The 24195-nt window shown below is 43.2% G+C and overlaps 2 protein-coding genes across 2 annotated transcripts; both read right to left on the bottom strand.

Annotated features, from left to right (window-relative positions):
* Window positions 1-294: 294 nt before the first annotated feature.
* LOC115137402 (uncharacterized) lies at window positions 295-10141 on the bottom strand. Its single transcript, XM_065024812.1, has 6 exons — window positions 9244-10141; window positions 8681-8805; window positions 8222-8398; window positions 3068-3232; window positions 2728-2839; window positions 295-2617 (listed from the first exon to the last, which is right to left on the bottom strand). The coding sequence occupies exons 1-6, from the start codon at window positions 9524-9526 to the stop codon at window positions 1749-1751; spliced, it is 1731 nt and encodes a 576-aa protein (XP_064880884.1). The 5' UTR covers window positions 9527-10141; the 3' UTR covers window positions 295-1748.
* A 954-nt stretch (window positions 10142-11095) lies between these two features.
* On the bottom strand, window positions 11096-24155 carry LOC115137448 (uncharacterized). Its single transcript, XM_029673767.2, has 7 exons — window positions 23486-24155; window positions 22969-23099; window positions 22614-22784; window positions 18793-18957; window positions 15504-15615; window positions 14319-14446; window positions 11096-12211 (listed from the first exon to the last, which is right to left on the bottom strand). Exons 1-7 carry the CDS (start codon window positions 23766-23768, stop codon window positions 11279-11281), a joined length of 1923 nt encoding a protein of 640 aa, XP_029529627.2. The 5' UTR covers window positions 23769-24155; the 3' UTR covers window positions 11096-11278.
* Window positions 24156-24195: the final 40 nt, after the last annotated feature.

Genomic DNA, 24195 nt, shown 5'->3' with positions numbered 1-24195 from the left:
CTCTCTGATTAATGCCTCCTTGCCTGGTCTGTGAGTTTTGGTGGATGGCCCTCTCTTGGCAGGTTTGTTGTGGTGACATATTCTTTCCACTTTTTAATAATGGATTTGTGGGATGTTCAAAGTTTCTGATATTTTTTTTTATAACCCAACCCTGATCTGTACTTCTCCACAACTTTGTCCCTGACCTGTTTGGAGAGCTCCTTGGTCTTCATGGTGCCCCTTGCTTAGTGGTGTTGCAGAATCTGGGGCCTTTCAGAACAGGTGTATATATACTGAGATCATGTGACACTTAGATTGCACACAGGTATTCTTTATTTAACTAATTATGTGACTTCTGAATGTAATTGGTTGCACCAGATCTTGTTTAGGGGCTTCATAGCAAAGGGGATGAATACATATACACTCACCACTTTTCCGTATTTAAAAAATATCTATATTTTTTGAAACAAGGTATTTTTTTTAATTTCACTTCACCAATTTGGACTATTGTGTATGTCCATTACATGAAATCCAAATAAAAATCAATTTCAATTACAGGTTGTAATGCAACAAAATAGGAAAAACGCCAAGGGGATGAATACTTTTGCAAGACCACTTCTTTTTCGACAAGATATGTTTTCAAAAATGTCATGTTTAAATAAATTCAGATTATTTCCAGGGACACACAACATCCTGAAATATACTGAACAAAAATATAAATGCAACATGCAACAATTTCATAAAGTTACAGTTCATATAAGGAAATCAGTCAATTGAAAAATTCATTAGGCCCTAATCTATGGATTTCACATGACAGGAAATACAGATGTTTGGTCACGGATACCTTCACGGTATCTCTTTGTATTCAAATTGCCATCAATAAAATGCAATTGTGTTGTTGTCCGTAGCTTATGCCTGCTCATACCATAACCCCACCGCCACCATGGGGCACTCTGTTCACAACATTGACATTAGAAACCGCTTGCCCACAGGACGCTGTACACGTGGTCTGCGGTTGCGAGGCCGGTTGGACATTCTGCCAAATTCACAAAAACAACAGAGGCAGCTTACGGTATAGAAATTAACATTCAATGGCAACAGCTCTGGTAGACATTCCTGCAGTCAGCATGCCAATTACACGCTCCCTAAAAAATTGAGACATCTGTGGCATTGTGTTGTGTGACAACCCCTTTATCTCTCAATTTCAATTACGATCTTGTCTCATCGCTGCAACTCCCCAACGGGCTAGGGAGAGGAGATAGTCGAGTCATGCGTCCCCTGAAACATGTTTTATTTCAACTCATGAAACATGAGAACAACACATTTACATGTTGCATTTATATTTTTCTTCAGTGTATATGTCGATATTTGTTAGAAAGAATACTATATTTGCCTTGACAGAGTGATGCTGAATGTAAAACATGGTTAAACTTACTCTACCCCCTCCCTACTTGAAAAAACGATATATGACAAGTAGAATAACTCCTCACTGTTGTCACGATATCTTTTCTGTACATCTGGTACCCTCGCTTTGATAAAATACATTTTAGAATACTCTGTAAAAGGTTCATCTTCACTACTCTGCCTCAACACTCATTATTTCCTCAGTTCACTTCATCCAGTTCCCTAATACATCCAAAATCATCAGAATTAAATACAAACAAACTAGTACTACATTACATGTCACTATACTCTATACATGGGTGGTGTGCATTTTCTGTTGGTGTATCCTGAGGTAGCTCCTCTCTGAGAACCTCTTACAGCAGTGCCTACGGCCTCTCTCCCATGTGGACCTTCAGGTGATTCTTCAGATGGTGTCGGTGGGAGAATCTCTTCTCACACTGGGGGCAGCTGTACGGTTTCTCCCCTGTGTGGACTCTCTGGTGTCTCTTCAGGTTGGACGAGTCAGAGAAACTGGCCCTGCACAGGTGGCAGCCAAACGGTTTTGTGTGCATCCTCTGGTGGATCTCCACCTGTTTTGGGAAACTGAAGGCTATCCCACAGAATGGACACGGAAAGCGCTTCTCTTTGCCACTGGATCTACTGACACCGTTACCACTACTGTCATTTGTCAATGGTCTTGTGTAGCCATTTAGTGTTGAGGCACTGGCATTGTCTGAGGTCTGGTTTAACATTAGAGGAGTGTGAGGAGGATGAAGGCCAGGGAGTGTTTGTGTTGTCGCAGAGTCCATGTTCCAGTTGATAGATCCTATAGAAGGCAGGCTGAAGGCAGCAACTGTTAGGGGGTTAAGCTGAGGCACCATCAGTGTCTCTGAATCACAACTATAGGAGCAGGACGGAGCATCGCTAGCCGAGTCTGTGGCTGTTCTGTCCTGCCTCATACCAATACCTCCCCGTCCCCACTGACAAGATCTACGCCTCGTCCTGGTCTCAGCCAGTCTGTTGTCATGGAGACTAAGTTTGGTTGTTGTTTTGTGTTCAACTGTCTGTTTCTGGTTGTGGTTAACAGTGTTGTTCCCCAGCCCAGAGTTGAGGACGCTGTACCATCCACTGGATTCCACTATGTCACCTCTGGTCCTGCCCTGCTCATTGATGTTGTCCCCTGAGCTCTTGGCTGCACCGGTCTGGGAATCCAAGATGGCCGCCCAGTCTCCACTTTTAGCGTCCATCCAACCACCTGTATGTTTTTGTATATAAACATAAGTTGTATTGATTTAATTTTTATAAATGAAGAAAAATATAAAATAATAGCCAGGTGCATCACTATTCCCAATATTTCTCTCTTACCTTGCTCCCCCATCTTTAGTCCACTCAGCAGGTCAATGCTCTCTGGTTCATCTTCTATGGTCTCCTCTTTGACCAGCAGCAGATCAGGGTTCCCATCCTCCATGTCTACTGACTGTAAGAGATACAGGGTGAGAGGATGTTGGACCAAGAAATGCAAACGTGTTAATTTATTTGATTACTTGACACTCTTTAATCGTTTGATAATTCAAAGGCATGGTCCCACACTTAAGAATAATTAATGAAGACCTGGGCCCGTATCCACAAAGAGTCTCAGAGTAGGAATGCTGATACAGGAACCCCTGACCTAATACCATCAGACAGTAGTTCACAGTGGGCTCACCTCAGTGAGACTGTGTGTGGTCCTGTGCTGCTCAGCTGGTTCCTCTGTGGGTTCAGGAGGAGGTGTAGTCTGGTTGCCCTCCATGACCATGATCCCCTCAGGGTTCCCCAGACCCTCCTCACACCCCTCCTCCTTCACCAGCAGCATCTCTGGACCCTCCTCCTCCTGGAAGAGACAGGTGATAGATTATACAGACATACACTCCCTCGGGTACGTACGTACACACAGATAATGGAAGCACTTTCAACATGGAGTGTTTACCCATCCCCACTACATTTGAGTCCTACACTGTAGTTACAGAATGACTTCATTGTTTTTAAACCCATCATGGTGGACATAAATGTGGGTTAAAATAAGTCAGCTATGATAAGCCAAAAGTCAGACAAACCTGACTAAACTATTCTGATGTGTGTAGTAGGTGTTTGTTAGTGTGTAGGTACATTTAAGTGTATATTGGTTATTTTTTTTATTTCACCTTTATTTAACCAGGTAGGCAAGTTGAGAACAAGTTCTCATTTACAATTGCGACCTGGCCAAGATAAAGCAAAGCAGTTCGACAGATACGACACAGAGTTACACATGGAGTAAAACAAACATACAGTCAATAATACAGTATAAACAAGTCTATATACGATGTGAGCAAATGAGGTGAGAAGGGAGGTAAAGGCAAAAAAGGCCATGGTGGCAAAGTAAATACAATATAGCAAGTAAAACACTGGAATGGTAGTTTTGCAATGGAAGAATGTGCAAAGTAGAAATTAAAATAATGGGGTACAAAGGAGCAAAATAAATAAAATACAGTTGGGAAAGAGGTAGTTGTTTGGGCTAAATTATAGGTGGGCTATGTACAGGTGCAGTAATCTGTGAGCTGCTCTGACAGTTGGTGCTTAAAGCTAGTGAGGGAGATAAGTGTTTCCAGTTTCAGAGATTTTTGTAGTTTGTTCCAGTCATTGGCAGCAGAGAACTGGAAGGAGAGGCGGCCAAAGGAGGAATTGGTTTTGGGGGTGACAAGAGAGATATACCTGCTGGAGCGTGTGCTACAGGTGGGAGATGCTATGGTGACCAGCGAGCTGAGATAAGGGGGGACTTTACCTAGCAGGGTCTTGTAGATGACATGGAGCCAGTGGGTTTGGCGACGAGTATGAGGCGAGGGCCAGCCAACGAGAGCGTACAGGTTGCAATGGTGGGTAGTATATGGGGCTTTGGTGACAAAACGGATTGCACTGTGATAGACTGCATCCAATTTGTTGAGTAGGGTATTGGAGGCTATTTTGTAAATGACATCGCCAAAGTCGAGGATTGGTAGGATGGTCAGTTTTACAAGGGTATGTTTGGCAGCATGAGTGAAGGATACTTTGTTGCGAAATAGGAAGCCAATTCTAGATTTAACTTTGGATTGGAGATGTTTGATATGGGTCTGGAAGGAGAGTTTGCAGTCTAACCAGACACCTAAGTATTTGTAGTTGTCCACGTATTCTAAGTCAGAGCCGTCCAGAGTAGTGATGTTGGACAGGCGGGTAGGTGCAGGTAGCGATCGGTTGAAGAGCATGCATTTAGTTTTACTTGTATTTAAGAGCAATTGGAGGCCACGGAAGGAGAGTTGTATGGCATTGAAGCTTGCCTGGAGGGTTGTTAACACAGTGTCCAAAGAAGGGCCAGAAGTATACAGAATGGTGTCGTCTGCGTAGAGGTGGATCAGAGACTCACCAGCAGCAAGAGCGACCTCATTGATGTATACAGTGAAGAGAGTCGGTCCAAGAATTGAACCCTGTGGCACCCCCATAGAGACTACCAGAGGTCCGGACAGCAGACCCTCCGATTTGACACACTGAACTCTATCAGAGAAGTAGTTGGTGAACCAGGCGAGGCAATCATTTGAGAAACCAAGGCTGTCGAGCCTGCCGATGAGGATGTGGTGATTGACAGAGTCGAAAGCCTTGGCCAGATCAATGAATACGGCTGCACAGTAATGTTTCTTATCGATGGTGGATAAGATATCGTTTAGGACCTTGAGCGTGGCTGAGGTGCACCCATGACCAGCTCTGAAACCAGATTGCATAGCAGAGAAGGTATGGTGAGATTCGAAATGGTCGGTAATCTGTTTGTTGACTTGGCTTTCGAAGACCTTAGAAAGGCATGGTAGGATAGATATAGGTCTGTAGCAGTTTGGGTCAAGAGTGTCCCCCCCTTTGAAGAGGGGGATGACCGCAGCTGCTTTCCAATCTTTGGGAATCTCAGACGACACGAAAGAGAGGTTGAACAGGTTATGAAGCGCTGTCAGCTGTATGCAGAATAGGGTGAGATCACATGTGATGGACACTAAAGAGTTTATGAAAGTCTTTAACTTGCCTCCTCCACTTCATCAATACTGATTGAAGTGTATTTAACATGTGACGTCAATCATAGCGTTCACCTGGCCAGTCTGATCTCTTATTGACGTCACTTGTTTCAATCCTTTTCAATCAGTGTAGATGATGGGGAGGAGACAGGTTAAAGAAGGAATTTTATGCTCTGAGACAACTGAGACATGGATAGTGTGTGTGTGCCGTGCCATTCAGTGTGAATAGGCAAGACAAAATACTTAAGTGCCTTTGAACGGTGTATGACAGTAGGTGCCAGGCGCACCTGTTTAAGTGTGTCAAGAACTGCAATGCTGCTCGGTTTTTCATGCTCAACAGTTTTCCATGTGTATCAAGAATGGTCCACCACCAAAAGGACATCCGGCCAACTTGACACAACTGTGGGAAGCCTGGAGTCAACATGGGCCAGCATCCCTGTGGAACGCTTTCGACACCTTGTAGAGTCCATGTCCAGACAAATTGAGGCTGCTCTGAGGGCAAAAGGGGGTGCAAAGGTGTTCCTAATGTTTTATATACTCAGTGTATATCACACAATACCTGGATGCAACATTTTAACCATGAATCTTCAACACTGAAATCGTAGTTTTCTGCTGACAACAATGAAAAATGTAGTTCAATACCTAAATGAAGACGACAGGGCTGTGTGAATCGGAAGGTACTGTCGTGTCTTTACTATCATTAAACTGAAGATATAGTTTTCATCAAAGATTCTCTGTCATTAGTATTAAGCCATCAACTGATTAATAATGTAAATGTAATTAACTAGGAAGTCAGGGCACCAAGGAAAAATATTCAGATTACAAAGTTATAATTTCCTAAAATAACTTTTCAGATATTTTATCTGATCAATTAGTCTTCGAATTAATGAATAAATTGTTGGTTACCTGCACGAACCCAGTCTTCACTATGAGTCATCCATACATCAATTGTCTTAAATCATTTATTTATTACTAACTAACTAATTCACAGAAATGCATAAACAAACAGTAAATATGGTTACAAGAAATGATAGGAGAATGTGCCCTAGTGTGCTAAACCGGCATGGCGGCTTGTTAGACAAAAGGGGAAGTGGGGGTCGACTAAGAAGTCACTACAGAGTGATAATTATAACAATTGAAATGCTAATCCTTTGCACATGAACGCTCACTCATTCGGGAACAATTGCAATCAATATATATATTTACGCTTAATGTGTCGTCTTGATCGCTGGTGAAAAGTTTGTTTCTTTTGTAGAATTGTCCGTCTCTCTCTCTCTCTCTCTCTCTCTCTCTCTGTCGTGGTTATAGTGGATAGTTCAGAGTGACATTCATTCGTTTTCGTTATAGAATGAATGTTTCGGCGGTTGCCGTTCTTCAAGTTCAATGATACCGAATTCCTAGCTGCAGACTAGTAATTAATATCAAAGACTTGTTCTTATTCTGTCGGTATCGATAGTCTAAGAGTTTAACCACGTGGTATGGTTAAAAGATTCAGCAATGGTCCAAAACCTTTGTCCTCCCCTAATGGAGAAAAATATGGTCTGGTGATAATTTCTCAAAGTTGGGTTTTATTCGGAATGGCAGAAAAGGGCTGTCCCAGGATGTCTGACCCTAACTGGGCTCAGGGGCGGTCCTCTGATTTAGTCAACTCAAAAAGGGGATTGGAGTTTTCCTTCATTAAACAGTCCAAAATCACATTGTAAAATTGTGTAAACAGTATCATACTCACTCATTCATCTTATACAACAATGAGATAAACAGCGTTATGGTAATGTGGCCACACCGTCTCCCATGAGCTTTCCCAAGTTGTGACAAAGGGACCAGTTCGTAGCTGGATTCTTCACCAATCTTTTATACTTTCTCCGGAACATGAAATTTGTTCGTACCTCAAGTTCTGTGAGGTGGAAGAAGAAATTCCTTTGTGCTCCATGAAAATCTACTCTCTCTATACTGTGTGTCCATGAGGAGATCCTCAGGAATTTACAATGTCTCTCTGACCATAGCAGCCTAGTTGAAGGAGGCAAGGGGAGGCAGGGAGAGGGGGATGGGGCTTGCTATACCCAAAGAGGCCAACGTCATGACAGTACCATCGACGTGGACACTGGGTCTCGATCCCTGCCGCTACACATTTTGCGATGGGGTGGAGAGAAGATTTTGCAATTGTATAACTCATTTCATGCAATTCTACTCATTTTGCCGTAGGATGGAGAGAAATGTTCGCAGTTTTTAATATGATATCCGATTGAGTGTGACTAACAAAATCAATGGGGGCCCCATGGATGGTAATTTGACCATGATAGCTACACGTTTACATAGCTGGCTGGAGTAATTTACCAATCTTAGTCCACTCTTAAAAATGTTAGCTGACATTGGCTGATTGAGCGGCTGCAGGTGACTGACATAAGAGAAACTGCTGATGCACAACCAAATTTCGAAATTGCATCTTGTGTATTCTAAATCGCAACATTAAGTTGAAACCCAGACTGAGTTACCATTTTTTTTATTTTATTTATCCGTTTTTGGAAATTGATATGTGGGCTGGCAGTTGCCCATCTTTGCTCTAAACATAAGGATATGTTGCCAGGGTCCATCTTTGTAGTGGCAGAACAAGACAGATCGTCACCATCTCCATGGGAATGAACTGTCCTCTGGCTCTGGTGAAATACCAGTAAATACTCTGAGCCAGGAGCAGGAGGACAGCCCAGTCTCCCCAGCACTATTCTCTCTGGGTCTGAAGTGTGGTCAGATGCTGTGTGTAAGAGCCTGTGTGTTAAAGTTAGTCTCTGGGTCTGTCTCGAGGATGGCGTTGGACTGACCTCTGTGATGCTGCGTCTGGTACTGGCCTGGGGTGCGGCGGCGAGGTCTTTCCTAACTACAGGGGGCGCTGCTCCTGCCGCTGCTCCAGTCTGGATGTCTCTGCTGTGCTGTGGGTCCTCCTCTCCTTCAGACCTCTCCTGCTTGACCCCAGGACCTGCAGCCTCTGCATATGCAGACTGACACAAGAAGAGAGGACGTTATTATCGGTACATGAGTTGAATTGTATAACAATGTCATAGGGAAGTCTCACAAGCTCCCTTATGGCAGATGGATGTCATAAGGTGAATGCACCAATTTGTAAGTCGCTCTGGATAAGAGCGTCTGCTAAATGACTTTAAATGTAAATGTAAATAAATAAGGATGTACATGTAAGCAAGTGAATAGCTGAGGGGAGCTTTTTTTAAACAAACATGCCACATTTGCTGTACTTAAATGTTTTGTCACACTATGACACTAACCTCTATCATGATAACGTGCCTGGTTGAGGTTCCACTCCCCTCATCTATAGATATGGGTTGGTCATCTCTCCACGCATTGTGTCCCGCTGGCTTCACAAAGCTCCTGTGGCCTCCAGTGAGTTGTCCTTCATGTAAGAGAGTAATTGGGGGGAAAAGGGGTGGTTAAGTTATGTACTACAAATGCTCAACAGTATATTGTACACGATTGGCCGTCTACAATTGGCAAGGATGTAAGGTAACACTTGTCATAACTTCTTGATATTATATTTATCGATCAATGCATTGTTCCATGCATCACATTCTTTAATTGTATAAAGTAATATGAAATTCAGTAAATCAAGAATCTGGTTAGAATAGTGTTTGTCTTTGTGCAAGAGTAATTTGTTCTTAATTGATCTGCCTACTGGTAAAATACAAAACAATTGTGCAAAATCGCTTAGTAATCAGGAGAAGTATTGCATACTATCCCAAAACTGACCGAGACCCAGTTCTGGGTAACACATCGGAACGTAAGTGCTGAAGGGAACCGGGCGACAGGCCCCGCAGTCTTCTGCAAAATGTACCTCTTGCCATTCCTCTGTATCGGTCGAGGATCTTGACACTACTGGGACGACTGGCGAGGACGCGCTCTCTCGTTGTCCTCTCTGCGCGCTCCCGTGCCATCTTCAGTTCCAGTAGCTGTAGTTTCCTCCGCAATGCCCTGTTTTCTTTCTGGCTTTGAGTTATTTCCAAACGAAACACTGCATAGTCGTCGTCTACGAGTTTACAGATATCTCCCACGGCTGCATTCGCTAGAACCTCCATAATGGAGGCTATTTGAGTGTGAAAAACCATACAGTTAGCCATTGTTAGCAGGTAAAGTAGCTAGCCTTACCTAGATAACGCCTATCAACCAAGTCCTGTCTCCAACGCAAATGAACGACTACATGGGGTAAGTTATGTGTTGCGGGGCAGTTAAATTAGTCAAATTTTGAGTTCCATGTCGTTAATAAACGTATATCAATTAAAAACAATGTATTGTGTTCTTGGTCACTGTTTACTTTCGTTGCACTGAAGAGAAATGATCTTATTGGTTGGCGTCATAGCTCAAAGGGTGTGGCAAAATAAACAAATGTATGCGCGTTGTTCATTGACATACGGTAATGCTTATTACGTTACACATCAAACCTATTCACGATTAGTATATTTCAAGGGGTCTTCACTAGCGTACACAGCTTCAGTCATAATTATGGTTAAAAGCTGCCTATTTCTCTTAACATTTCATTTGAAACCTAACCACAACGCTAACATTATACCTAACCTTAAATTAAGACTAAAAAGCAAGTTTTTAGGCATTTTTATAATAGCCAATTTTGACTTTGTGGCTGTGGAATCTAGTGAAAGCCCTTTCAAGCTCAGAGCAGTAAATTACCTTTAAAAGAATGGCTGGCAAGATCCTATCGGTGGCAAGAACAGGAACCTATTGGTTCGAAGGAAATGTTTAATTCTAAATGATAAACAAGCAAAGAAGTCAGCGTATAAAAAGGACATGATTTGTTATTAACATTTTATCACCTATTATGGGGGGGGGCTTTTGGGTGTTTTAAATGGGTGTTTTATACTGTTTAATGAAACTTCAACCAAAAGATGGAATATAGTGGTCACTCTGAATGCAGTGGTTGACATAACGAATGAAAAAGGCAGGGAGGGGTTATTGTGACAGGGTAGGAACCAGTGTTTCCCATTGAACCCTAATTAATGTTACATTAAATGTTTTCTCTTACTGTAGCTTGGATGTAGATAAAATATGTATGCTTTGCCTATTACTCTGATTTAGAATATACCGTTGCACAAGCATGCTGACCTAGGCATACACCAGGTATCAGGCTGGTGTATAGCGAGATAGCTACGTTAGCCCTGACTAAGTACATTTCGCTAGCGATTAGCATTAGCTAAAACGATTTATTTTAGCCACAGCTTGCTAATAAAATACACAATAACTGTTTGCAGTTGTAATATTTGTGTTGTGGAGATATTACCAGGCAGGAGACGGGAGTATAGTTAGTTTTCGTTTAGTCAAAACCCCTCATGCTCTACAGTTCCCGGCACCCTAGTGCGCATGTGTATTTCCTATTAGGTGTAGTAAAGTAACACTGCCGTAATACATTACTGCTTAGTAACAGCATAGTAACTAATATAAACAGATGTAGATCCCAGATACGACAGCAGTCAGTAAGATACAAACTAATAGTGCAATTATAGAATGCATCGCAGCTGCAGCATTGACCACGCAGACTGTCACCTGGTTAAGTGGTTGTGATTCGTGGTAGCAGCAAAAAATGCTCTCCTTGAGTGTCACCGAGTGCAGAGCTTGGTGTGTGGGAGACAACTCAAGAAGCAAACGGAATAAACTATAAACGGACATTGCACTCAACAGTGGCTTAACACGTTTATCAAACCAAACATTGAAACACCATTATACAAAGTAAAAACCCAAACCAGTCCATGCATCAATACTGGTATATAGTAAAATATGATATACAGCCTGGCCCTACTTTTTAATATTTCAGCTAAAGAATATTTCCCAGATATTCTCTGTGTATGTCTCAAGCCACACTGCTACGATTTCTCCTCGTTGTGAACACTCCTATGTCTGATAAGGTTACTCAGGCGGGAGAAGCTCTTGTAACATAGTTTGCACTTGAAGGGCCTCTCATTGGTGTGAACGGTCTGGTGCTGCTTGACATATTTCACCTTAGCAAAGCGCCTCCCACACGTGGGGCAGGCATACGGCTTGTCAGCGTCTGTCCTAACGCTCGGCCTCCCACGTTGTGACCCAATGACACCAGAGGAGGTAGAAGCAGGAGTCACCCTCAGGTGGTTAGTCTTTGAGCTCCCTCCTTGACCTCTAGTCATTGTTTGGGTGTTGTTGGGATTGTGTGCTGTGTTATAGTCTAGGTACCTCTCATGGTGAACGCCCATCCTGACCCTGTCTGTATTGGTGGGGTAACCCTGAGGTAACTGAGGAAGGCTAGACCCAGGCTTTCTATGAACCCAGTCACCAGGCATTAAACAAGATCCTGAAGGAGAAGACAGACTTCCTGTTAGACTCACACCAGGGGGGTCTCCCACCACTCTGTGTGAAGGCTGAAGCCCAGGGTGACCTGCTCTGTTAATCATGGTGTTTGTATCATAGGAACAGGAGGGTCTATCTCTATCAGCCTCAGGCCCTGCTTCATCTCTGCACTGAGACTGTGAAGAGAAGGGTCTGTGCTGCAGACTGGATCCCTGACTGGAGCCTCTGTCTCTCTGATGACCACCAGGACTGAGGTTGTTCAGTCCCCCTGTCCACTGGTTGTGCCCTGTGTAGTGGTGGTGGGGGTGGAGTGTCTGCCCCTCACGGTTCGGTCCTGGTTCTGACTCGGGAAGGAAGAGCGACGGCTCCTGATCCAGAGTTCTGATCTGGGGCCAGGGTTTGTGACCAGCCGCTTCAGAGGTCCAATCTCTCTCGCCACCAACACCGGATATCAGCAGGTCCTCATGGACTGCAGACTGTAAACACAAATTGAACAGAAGAGCAAATAAAGGTTTATTTCAGAAACTCTTTGCTGTACACACAAACATGGCATGATATTATAAAATGTTAACCACAATTAAGCCCATCTTTAACACTGTGATTCAAGCACCTAACAATATGGGGCCATTGGAGTTTTAAAAAAAAAGTTAAATGTCCAAATGTGTTGATTCGACTGACATAAGGGAAACTCAGTCCCTGCAATGATAAAAAAATAACCAAGTCAATCATACAGTCAATTTTGTATTTCATTTCAACAAAATGGTCATACACTCATAACGTGAAGTACATTACTTTTATTGCACAAAACAATACATGTGATGAGTAGAATAACTTAACTATATTTACTTTTCCGTAAATCTGGCACATATCACTTTGACGCAATTCATTTTAGAATACTTTGGAAAAGGTTCAGCATTAATAATAATGTATTACATTTCTATAGCACTTTTCATAGAATCATCAAAGCGCTTCAAGAGCAAAAAAACAACCACGCAATATATCATGACGGGTCAACCAATAGCGGCCAAGTCTTTGAAAGCGGCATCCTCCGAAGATGGAGAGGGTCAGTTCATGGCTTGATCAGAGAGAGCTGGTCAGAGAATGGTGTCTGCTGATGATCTCGTAAAAGGTGAGCCTTTCTCCTCATCCACTCTGTAACACCCACTTGGCTGATGCTTCAGCAGCTCTGAGCGCCAGAATGCGCACCACACACAGTTCAGAATGGTAGCCAGTCACCCTCTTTACGAAACCCTCTGCTTCAACACTGCTGGATTCCTTTGTCTCCCATTCCTCTCACGCTTCAGGCGACGACTCAAATTATGTTCTCAAAGGTTCTGGAATTGGCAACCAGGTGAAACCAAAAGGATTGTACTGTTTCCAGATGCATTTTTTCAAACAAAAGCTGGCTAAGCCTAAAAGTGTTAACCTGTCAGTCGATCTGCAAATCCTTGGCTCAAAAGTGCTTGACATTTGCAATAAAAAACATGATGTTATCAAAAACAAAAGAGTTGATAAACTAAATATTAAAAACACAAAAATAACTAAATATGTACAGATTTACACATTGCTTCATGTCAAATAAACCTGAATTAAGGCACTATCATCTCATTATAAAACACCAGCATCAAACAGGACAAGGTTGTAACTTTTCATTAGTGAATAATTTTTACAGACACCATCACACCAACCATCCCCATATCATCTACTCTGCCACCTCATCATTCTTTCCTCAGTTCACCTCATCCAGTTTCCTACTACATCCTATACCAACAGAACTAACTACAAACTAACTAGTACTACATTACATGTCACTATACTCTATACATGGGCTGTGTGCATTTTCTTCTGGTGTATCCTGAGGTAGCTCCTCTCTGAGAACCTCTTCCCGCAGTGTGTACAGGCGAATGGCCTCTCTCCCGTGTGGACCTTCAGGTGCATCTTCAGCTGGTGCTGGTGGGAGAACCTCTTCTCACACTGGGGGCAATTGAAGGGTTTCTCCCCTGTGTGGACCCTTTGGTGCCTCTTCAGGTTGAACAAGTGTGAAAAACTGGCCCGGCACAGTTGGCAGCCAAACGGTTTCTCCCCTGTGTGAATCTCCACCTGTTTGGGGAAACTGAAGGGTTTCCCACAGATTCCATCTCTACTACTGTAATTTGTCAATGGGCTTGTGTAGCAATTTAGTGTTGAGGCACTGGCATTGTCTGAGGTCTGGTTTAACATTAGGAGAGTGTGAGGAGGACGGCCAGGGAGTGTCTGTGTTGTCACAGGGTCCATGTTCCAGTTGATAGATCCTATAGAAGGCAGGCTGAAGGCAGCACCTGTTATGGGGTTAACCTGAGGTGCCATCAGTGTCTCTGAATCACAACTATAGGAGCAAGATGGAGCATCGCTAGCCGAGTCTGTGTCTGTTCTCTCCTGCCGCTTACGGACACCTCCAAATCTACGCCTCGCCCTGGTCTCAGCCAGTCTGTTGTCATGGAGATTAAGTTTGGATGTTGTTTTGTGTTCAACTGTCTGTTTCTGGTTGTGGTTAACAGGGTTGTTCACCAGCCCAGAGTTGAGGACGCTGTCCCATCCACTGACCTCCACTATGTCGCCTCTGGTCCTGGCCTGCTCAGTGATGTCGTCCCCTGGGCCCTTGGCTGCACCAGTCTGGGTCTGGGAATCCAAGATGGTCGGCCAGTCTCCTCTGTTAGCCTCCAGCCAACCACCTGAAGGAAGAGGTTAGAAAATAGACTTTACAAACATGGCAGAGAAAACTCTACATATGGAGTTTGAGTCAATTACCTGGTCAAGTTCACACATTATGTAGAATAAAAAACATGAGCTGCAGCACACCCAGAAAACGTATTTTGAGTGGAGGTGCTGACTAACGGCGAATAAACAATATATAAAAAAATATTTAAAAAGGCGCATTACTATTCCCATTGAAGATCTATTCCTATATGTAGGATATACACTGGCCAGTTTATTAGGTACACCCATTTAGTACCGGGTTGGACCCACCTTTTCCTCCAGAACAGATACGCTGTAGCGTACAAACATTGCTTAATTGGCATCAAGGGACCTAACGTGCCAGGAAAACATTCCCTACCCCACTACACCACCAGGACGTACAATTGACACCAGGCAGTATAGGGCCCTGGATTCATGCTGCCTACGCCAAATCCTGACGCAACAGGAACCGGGATTCGGCGGACCAGCCAATGTTTTTTCACTCCTCAATTGTCCAGTGTAGGTGATCGCATGCCCACTGCAGCCATTTCTTGTTTTTAGCTGATATGAGTGGAACCTGGTGTGGTAATCTGCTGTAATAGCCTATCCATGACAAGAACCGACAGTTGTGCGTTCTGAGATGCCGTTCTGCACAGCACTATTGTGCTTGCAGCATTTTTTGCCTTCTAGCTTGCATGATTCTTGACGTTCTCTCTCGACAATCCGTTTTTTTTCACCCACAGGACTACCACTGATTGGATGTTTTTTCTTTGTCGCACATTCTCAGTAAACCTTAGACAATGTTGTGCATGAAAAGCCCAGGAGGCCGGCCGTTTCTGAGATACTGGAACCGGCGCACCTGGCCTGTCAATCATACCACACTTAAGTCACTCATTTTTCCCATTCTAACGTTCAATCAAACCGTAACTGAATGCCTCGGTGCCTGTCTACCTGCTTTATATAGCAGGCCACGGTCACATGAATCACTGTCTGTAGGAGCAAACCATTTTGTGAATGGAGTGGTTTACCTAATAAACTGCATGTCTCCCTTACCTTGCTCCCCCATCTTTAGTCCACTCAGCAGGTTAATGCTCTCTGGTCCGTCCTCTATCGTCTCCTCTTTGACCAACAGCAGATCAGGCTTCCCATTCTCCATGTCTACTGACTGTAAGAGATACAGAGTGAGAGGATGTTGGATCAAGAAATCTGATATGAGCACCCTGCTATGGGGCATCTTCTGATTGGGCAATGAGGGATTGTTATGAGTATTGTGTAAACATGTTAGTTTATTTGATTACTTGACACTTGAATTGTTTGATCATTCAAAGGCATGGTCCCACACTTAAGACAAAACTGATCAAGAGCAGGGCCGTATCCACAAACCATCTCAGAAAAGGTCTTAGGAGTTCTGTTAAAACCTGTTTTAAGACAACAACAACAGAAAACATCTCAGAGTAGGTTTTAGGATGATGTTAAGAAACTGCCCAGACAAACTCTGAGCCAGGAGTAAAATAAACTCAGAAAGGTTTCTCAGCTTGTAATCACGACAGTTTGAGTTACTGCAAAGGAAAGATAGTGATGATGCTTATTGACATTGGTTATTCCCCATCATTTGAAACAATCGTGATGAGGCATCGCCAGTTTCGAACTCTATAGCAAGCTTCAGAAAACCATGGTGAATGTGACTGTACATCAAATGTTGCAAATGTTTGGTATCATTTCCGGCTGACGCGATCACTTTGCCTTCTCTTAATTGTCGTGACATAACTATCATTACTGTGATGACTGTTATTTATTGAATCAAGTAACTGTTTAATTGTTACTCAATTAAATTAATGTAACCATTAGGAATTTGGGGCACCACGGGAAAAGTTGTTTAACGAGTTATTATCTCCCGACTTAAACTCTAAAGATATCAATATATCAATAACAGCCGTTTATCAATCATTACCTCATCAGTCTCATTCATATCTGCAAGAACCCTAACCTTATTGATGAATCAGCAATATACAAATTGGCTTAATTATTTATTTACTAACTAAATAATAACACATACATAAACAAACACACACATATAGGTTATTGATTACTAGCATAATACAATGAAAACAGGTCCCTAGGTGACTAACAAAAGCATGACCGTTTGGGAGAGTCAACGGGAGGGTCAACTATCATTGTTACATTTGGAAGATATGCCCACGGAAATACGAATACTTAGCACCCTGACTACCGCTCATTCAGATTAGAAATGCAATATATTTACGCATAGCTGTCCTTGATCATCGTCTATCTCTGTTGAACTCGATGGGTCCTATGGTGAAGTTGTCGAGGGATGTAAGACTCTGGTTTGTCCACCATAGGTCACAATGTCCTTTGTAGAGCTTATCTGGTAGTGGAGTGGTTGTTAGGACAGATACTTCAGATGTACCAATGATCGTCTGAGATGGGGTTTCTTACTTCCAACCTTGTGTCTTTAGTCAAAGTTCTAGGACCACCTTTACATGCACAGCTGCAGATTGTGAATGTTTCTGGTCGCGTAGTGGAGGTTATCTTCTCATCTTGTGTTGAGGTTGAGAGTTTCTAACTATTTCAACATGTGGACCACGGTCTCACGTCTTTTGGTCTCAATGGTTGATTATTCAGGGTTCAGCTCCCGACCACTTTACACGCCAGTAGTAACCCGTCAATGTTCTGGTCTCAACATTTTCAGCCATGTAGCCACCGCTCCACGCTGTCTGGTCTGGTAGTTTCAACCATTCGTAACGTCCGACTCACCGTCCGTCTACTTGGTCTCAAGGTTGATTATTCAAGGTCAGGCTCCCGACCACTTTACACGCCAGCAACAATCCGGCATAATGTACATTTCGTTAGCAAGGCTTTTATCCTCGGGTAAAAAGGGGGCGTTCCATCACGCAGACACAATGTCTGTGCTCACTTGGATGTGCTTACTGACAGGGCACAAGTTTTTTTGAAAACAATTCTCATTTAGAAGGCTAAAATCACATTGCTATCTTCACAAGTATTCTCATATTTAATCATATATTTTATACAACATTTAGATGTAAAGTTGATACAGAATGCTTACACTTTCAGATTTACCATCCTTAATGTCATCATAAAATAATAAACAATATGATTATTCTTTAAATCACCCGCCCGACCATTCTTATCTTATGATTGTTGTTCCAAAGTTTACTCTTTGGCCATTAGAGCTTTTGGCAGCAAAGGTCTTCTGTGGACAAAGGCCTTTCTTTGGTGGATACTGAAAGCCAGAGAGGGAAAGTTCCCTGCTGCTTAAATATACGACACAGTGTTAAGGTGTCAAGACTGGCACAGCCCCCCTTCCACTCTTCTGTGGGAGAGAGGGGGTCTGGCTATATTCAAACATTTGCCTAGCTGATGGGTCCTTTAATCCACTGTCAGGAGAGTCATGACATAATTCTTACTTAATATGTTGGCATGAATAAACTTTGCAACACATCTCCTTTGCATACAGTTGATCCGGCTGTTGATTGATTGATTTGTGGAATGTTGTCTCACTCCTCTTCAAGGTTCTGGAACAAAACAGTCCAAAACGGAGAGGTGCCGGATCCTGTTCCTCAAATTAAGCACCGGTTTTAGAATATTGACAAGTTCCAGTTGGGATACAAGTGCGCTCTAATCATCTCAATTCTTATTTTGTCCAAAAAAGTGTCCGTCTCGAGTGATTGACAGTATCAAACACAAGACAAGGCTCAGGCATATTTTTGAGCAGCTTGATGTTAAACTCCAAAGGGATAACTTGAAATAACAATGTAGGTAATTAAATCATCTTTAGGCATATCGTGTGAAATAGGCCCCGTGAAATCATTGTCAAATGCACAAGAGATACTGTTCCATGTAAGTCTAGATCATGTATGGATTGATCATATAGAAAAATCAACAACTCTAAAGCAATTGCCTGTCTATGGAGCAGGAACCCTTGACTCACTGCCTTTTCCTATTATCAAGCCACCTGCTGATAACGCTTAACTAGTTAGGACATCTCATGAGGTGTCCTAAATCTTTGTCGGCTAGGTGGGATTCATATGACTGGAGAGGTTTCATGCATAGCTTTTATTTTTACCCATAAGAGTAAAATGTCTCTTAGCACGTACGACCAATTTTCTACACAGAGACACTTTATGGATACAGGCTCAACAAATAGTCTCAGAGTGGTGCTGATCCAGGATTTGTCTACATAATCTTATTCATTACGATCTAAAAGTTAAAACTGATCCTAGATCGGCACTCCTGCTCTGAGAGGCTTTGTGGATACAGGCCCTGAACTAATACCATTCAGACAGTAGTTCAGTGGGCTCACCTCAGTTAGACTGTGTGTGGTCCTGTGCTGCTCAGCTAGTTCCGCTGTGGGTTCAGGAGGAGGTGTAGTCTGGTTGTCCTCCATGACCATGGTCCTCTCAGGGTTCACCAGACCCTCCTCATACCCCTCGACCTTCACCAGCAGCACTTCTGGATCCTCCTCATCCTGGAAGAGACAAGTGATGCAGATTAACCAGACATATACTCCCTCAGAGGTGTATCATACTAAGCCAGCTAGATCTACTCAGGGTTTTCTAAAGCTAACCAGCTTCACAGTCCAGCTCAGGCTTCATCAGTACCACGACGGTGGATATTGCGCATCCATCCATCCGCGCGCCGCTAACTCTAAGCAGGCTTGTAAGTGCACGTGAATGTCGCTCATGGCTAGTCGAACACCGAACTCTTCATTGAGACAATGCTAAAACATCAATCCATGGGAAAGTCGGTGCCACATTTAGATTTTATGCCAAAATCAAAATGAAGGTAAATGTTATCTTGCAAATCCAGCACGATATGGTGTGAAATGTGGATTTTAGAAGTGCCGTTGTCATTTTATTACTTGCCGTTAATGCCGTCTTTTTTTCCCACTCCTATCAAGAAATATTTTTTATGTCATAATAATAATTGTATTTTTCAAACAGAAGTTTTACTGTGCTGTAAAGTTTCAAATGCATTCTGTCATTACTAAATAATGTGACAGGTATTTTAACATGTTACGCTTTTTTTAACATGCAAAAAAACATTTGATTTAATAAAAATATTTAAATCTTCTTACTCAAATGAAGGGGTGATGATGCAGTCTTTGCGAGAGGGAGATAATCTGATTTAATTCGTTCTCAACTCGCAGCTCAGACACTTCATTCAGGATAAATGGAGCTAGCCCTGAGTTAGCCTGCCCGGAAGCAGGTTAGTTCTGAAGGATTTGTTGCCATAGAAATGTACCTGACTAAAAGGTGACTGGTTATCCCGAGTTGAACTCAGAGTTGATCAAAGTTACCTCAGTAACTCCTCAAACCTGATTCGTAGGATACCCCTCAGGTACATGGATAATAAACACACGTTCAACATGGAGTGTTTACCCATCCCCACTACATGAGTCCTATACTGTAGTTACAGAATGATTTCACTGTTGTTAAACCCATCATGGTGGACGTAAATAAGATGTGGCTTAAAGGCAATTGTCTTGGTTGTCTGTAGCGTATGCCTGCCCATATCATAACCCCACCGTCATCATGGGGCACTCTGTCAAGGTTGTGAACATCAACAAACCACTCGCCCACACAACGCCATACAAGTGGTCTGCGGTTGTGAGGCCGGTTGGACGTACTGCCAAATTCTCTAAACCGACGTTGGTAGAGAAATGAGCATTCAGTTCTCTGGCAACAGGGCTGGTGGACATTCCTGCAGTCAGCATGCCAATTGCATGCTCCCTCAACTTGAGACATCTGTGGCATTGTGTTGTGTAACCAAACTCCACATTTTAGAGTGGCCTTTTATTGTCCCCAGCACAAGGTTCACCAGTGTAAGGATCATGCTGTTTAATCAGCTTCTTGATATGCCACAACTGTCAGGTGTATGGATTATCTTGAAAAAAAAGGAGGAATGCTCACTAAGAGGGATGTGCACAACATTTTAGAGAAAAAGCTTTTTGTGGATATTGGAACATTTATGGAATCTTTTATTTCAGCTCATGAAACATGGGACCAACACTTTACATGTTGTTTATATTTCTGTTCAGTGTGTGTGTGTGTGTGTGTGTGTGTGTGTGTGTGTGTGTATATATGTATATATATATCTCAATCATTGTGGAACGAACAGCGGACTGAAGATGGGACGGTCGAGCATTCGTGTGGTTGAGTCCCTTTCTGCTGTAACATGCTCTTAACAAGGCAATGACACTTTAGCTCCTTGCTGAAACAAGCAACATGTTCGATTACGCCATCATTGACTTGAACGGGGACGCCTGTTCTATTAATTATATTTCTATGCAGAACATGCAGTCAGGCGCAAAGGAGAGGAGAAAAAGTGTGCCGTAGTGTAGGTATATTTAGTAAGTGTATATTGGTTATAAAGCGCTGTCAGGTGTATGCAGAATAGGGTGAGATCAGATGTGATGTATACTAAAGAGAGTCTCAATGAAAGTCTTAGAATGAAAAGTCCCATTTTGTGTTTATTAAATATAAACAAGTTTTAAATACACCATATGAAAACCACACATACACACGTCTCAACTAGAAATCTGCATGAACTTGATGAACTGCATTCATTTTCTCATTAAAAGTGTCTTGGGGAAAAAATGAAGGAGTTGAATGGAAGTAATGAAACAGGCATTTGTGAACATCATATGGCATATGCAGTACAAACACTATGTAAGAGACTCATTAGGCTTATATATGCCTTATATATCACACGTGTTGATGCAATGTTGTACCCATGAATATTCAACACCGAAATCTGTTACTCTCATAATTCCAAATGCATCGGTGGATCTTTTCTGCAGACAACAATGAAAATTAACCTTGGTCTTTAAAGAAAGACTTAGCGTTATGAGGTTGCCACAAGCAGCACTGCAGAAATTGCAATGAGCGTGATGCAAGACATTGCTCTCCCAGTCACGGAGTATCTGTGCATGTGCACGGGTTCGCGTCACGCTGCTACGTGGTACGTACAGTACCAAAACCGCAGAAGTTAAGCCTCACATTTAGCTGTTGCACAAATGGACCCACTACACGTTGTTTCCTTTGTGCATCTACGTCTATCGAGTGGAATGGTTTCTCTATGTTATTGAGTGGCATGGTTTTTCTTTTGGTGTATCCTCAGGTAGCTCCTCTCTGAGAACCTCTTCCCACAGTGATTACAGGCAAACGGCCTCTCTCCCGTGTGGACCTTCAGGTGCATCTTCAGTTGGTGTTGGTGGGAGAACCTCTTTTCACACTGGGGGCAGCTGTAGGGTTTCTCCCCTGTGTGGACCCTTTGGTGCCTCTTCAGGTTGCCAGCCTGGGCAAAGCACATGTGACACTGGGTACAGCTAAATGGTTTCTCCCCTGTGTGGACCCTCTGGTGGATCTCCAACTTCTGGGTGCAGCTGAAGCCTTTCTTACAGAACATGCAGAGGAACCGTTTTTCTTTACTATTGCCTGATGTGGCCCCCCCTCCCTGAGCCTGGGCTGTAGCCCTGTCGTTTGAGTTCAATACCTGATCGAAAAGGACATGGCCATGTGAATCGGAAGGAGCAATCGACACTGGGTCGCGATCCCTGAGTTTGTGTAAAGGGGAGTGGGTTGCGAAATTTAGATTTGTCTCTAAGCTTTCCCTGTAGTCTAAGAAGTCATTGGTGCTGCCCTGTGAGTGTCCTTCTCCTAAGTGAGTCTCGTCTGCATTCCATGTCAGAGGAGCGTCACCCTCCACTTTCACAGTCACCTCATCTATGACTATAACCTCCCCTTTCTTATCTAGGCACCCGTCAGAGTATACACTATTACTGCGCCGGTTCCAGTCCCCTCTAAACAGATCAGTCTGTGTCTCTAAACCCAAGGATATGTTGCCAGGGTCCATCTCCGTAGTGTAAGAACAAGATGGATCATCAACACCAGTGTCTAACGCATCAACATCACCATCCCCACGGGAATGAACAGGCCTCTGGCTCTGGTGTAATACCGATAAGTACTCTGAGCCGGGAGCAGGGGGACAGCCCAGTCTCCCAAGCCCCAGTCTCTCTGGGTCTGACCTACGGTCAGATCCTGTGTGTAAGAGCATTTGTGTTACAGTTAAAGTCTCGGTGTCTGTCTCTGACTTGAGGACGGCGTTCGGCGTTCCACTGACCTCCGTGACGCTGTATCGGGTTCTGGGCTGCGCAGCGGTGGTGAGGTCCTCTGTGGCTACAGGGGGCACTCCAGCCGCTCCAGTCTGGATGTCTCCGCTGTGCCGTGGGTCCTCCTCTCCTTCAGACCTCTCCAGCTTGACCCCAGGACCTACAGCCTCTGCATCTGCAGACTGACACAAGAAGAGGTTATTACTGGTACATGAGTTGAATAGGATAACAATGGTATAGTGAAGTCTCACAGGCACATAAATTAGGATGTACATGTTAGCAAGTGAATAGCTGAGGGCAGCCTTTCTGAAATAAACTGGCCACATTTGATGTACTGTAATTTTGATGTAATACTATTACACTAACCTCGATCACGATAACATGCTGGGTTGAGGTTCCACTCCCCTCATCAACAGTGATTGGCTGGTCATCTCTCCATGCATTGTGTCCCGCTGGCTTCACAAAGCTCCTGTGGCCTCCAATGAGATGTCCTTCACCTGAGAGAGTGATTGGGGGAAAAGAGGTGGTTAGGTTAACTACTGTCAACGCTATAACGCACAATTGACAGTTTTGACACTAGAATTGTTAAGAATGTAAGGTAATACTAAGCATAACTTCTTGATATACTATTTATAGATGGATTGACTGGTACATGCTTCATATGGTTTTCAATTAATAGGAAATGCAGTAGATCAAGAATCTGGTTAGAAAATGAGTGTCTTTCTGCAAGTTAGTTAAGTAATCAGTGGAATTATTGCATACTATACAGAAATTGACCAAGACCCAATTCTGGTTAACCTGTTGTTAACGCATCTAAAGTCACACATGTGCAGATGTGAACGGGGCGACAGGCCCCGCAGCCTGGACCTTCAGAAAAATGTACCTCTTGCCATTCCTCTGTATCGGTCGAGGATCTTGACACTACTGGGACGACTGGCGAGGACGCGCTCTCGCGTTGTCCTCTCTGCGCGCTCCCGTGACACCTTCATTTCCAGAAGCTGTAGTTTCCTCCTCAATGTCCTGTTTTCTTTCTGGCTTTGAGTTATTTCTAAACGAAACACTGCATAGTCGTCGTCTACGAGTTTGCAGACCTCTGCCACGGCTGCATTCGCTAACACCTCCATAATGGAGGCGATTTGAGTGTGAAAAACCATACAGTTAGCCATTGTTAGCTAACGTTAGCAGCTAGCTAACGTTAGTCACCTAAATAACAGATCTATCAACCAAGTCCTGTCCCCAACGCGAATTAAAAACTACCTGGGGTAAGTATGTGATGCTATGCAGTTAAATGAGTCAAATGTAGATTTCCACGCTGTTAATAAACGTCTAAATAACAACAAAAACTCTAAAGTGGAAATTGTTCTTGGTCACTTCTGTTTACACTTCTTCTTCAGTGGTTTGTAAATCGCGTTTGACAACCAGCTTTAGTGATGCATTACCGCCACCTACTGGACTGTGGACCAGAGATCTAAAATTGAACTCTACAAAATTAAACAATTCCCCCTATCGGAATACATCATTAAATACAATATCACCTTAAGGTTTTCTTAACAATTCAATTAAACTTGGCTGTTCAATACCATTATTCCTTGA

Source organism: Oncorhynchus nerka, linkage group LG11, assembly GCF_034236695.1.
Source record: "Oncorhynchus nerka isolate Pitt River linkage group LG11, Oner_Uvic_2.0, whole genome shotgun sequence".
Lineage (NCBI taxonomy): Eukaryota > Metazoa > Chordata > Actinopteri > Salmoniformes > Salmonidae > Oncorhynchus > Oncorhynchus nerka.
The sequence above is the reverse complement of the archived record's forward strand: the minus strand, read 5'-3'. Positions and strand labels throughout refer to the sequence as shown.

Coding starts and splice junctions, on each gene's coding strand:
- LOC115137402 (XM_065024812.1), bottom strand. CDS start 9,526: ATGGCTAACTGTATGGTTTTTCACACTCAAATAGCCTCCATTATGGAG. Junction 3,233..8,221: donor CCAGACGCAGCATCACAGAG/GTCAGTCCAACG, acceptor TGTCTCTTCCAG/GAGGAGGAGGGTCCAGAGAT. Junction 2,840..3,067: donor CCACACACAGTCTCACTGAG/GTGAGCCCACTG, acceptor TATCTCTTACAG/TCAGTAGACATGGAGGATGG.
- LOC115137448 (XM_029673767.2), bottom strand. CDS start 23,768: ATGGCTAACTGTATGGTTTTTCACACTCAAATCGCCTCCATTATGGAG. Junction 22,785..22,968: donor AGCATGTTATCGTGATCGAG/GTTAGTGTAATA, acceptor TTCTTGTGTCAG/TCTGCAGATGCAGAGGCTGT. Junction 18,958..22,613: donor CCCGATACAGCGTCACGGAG/GTCAGTGGAACG, acceptor TGTCTCTTCCAG/GATGAGGAGGATCCAGAAGT.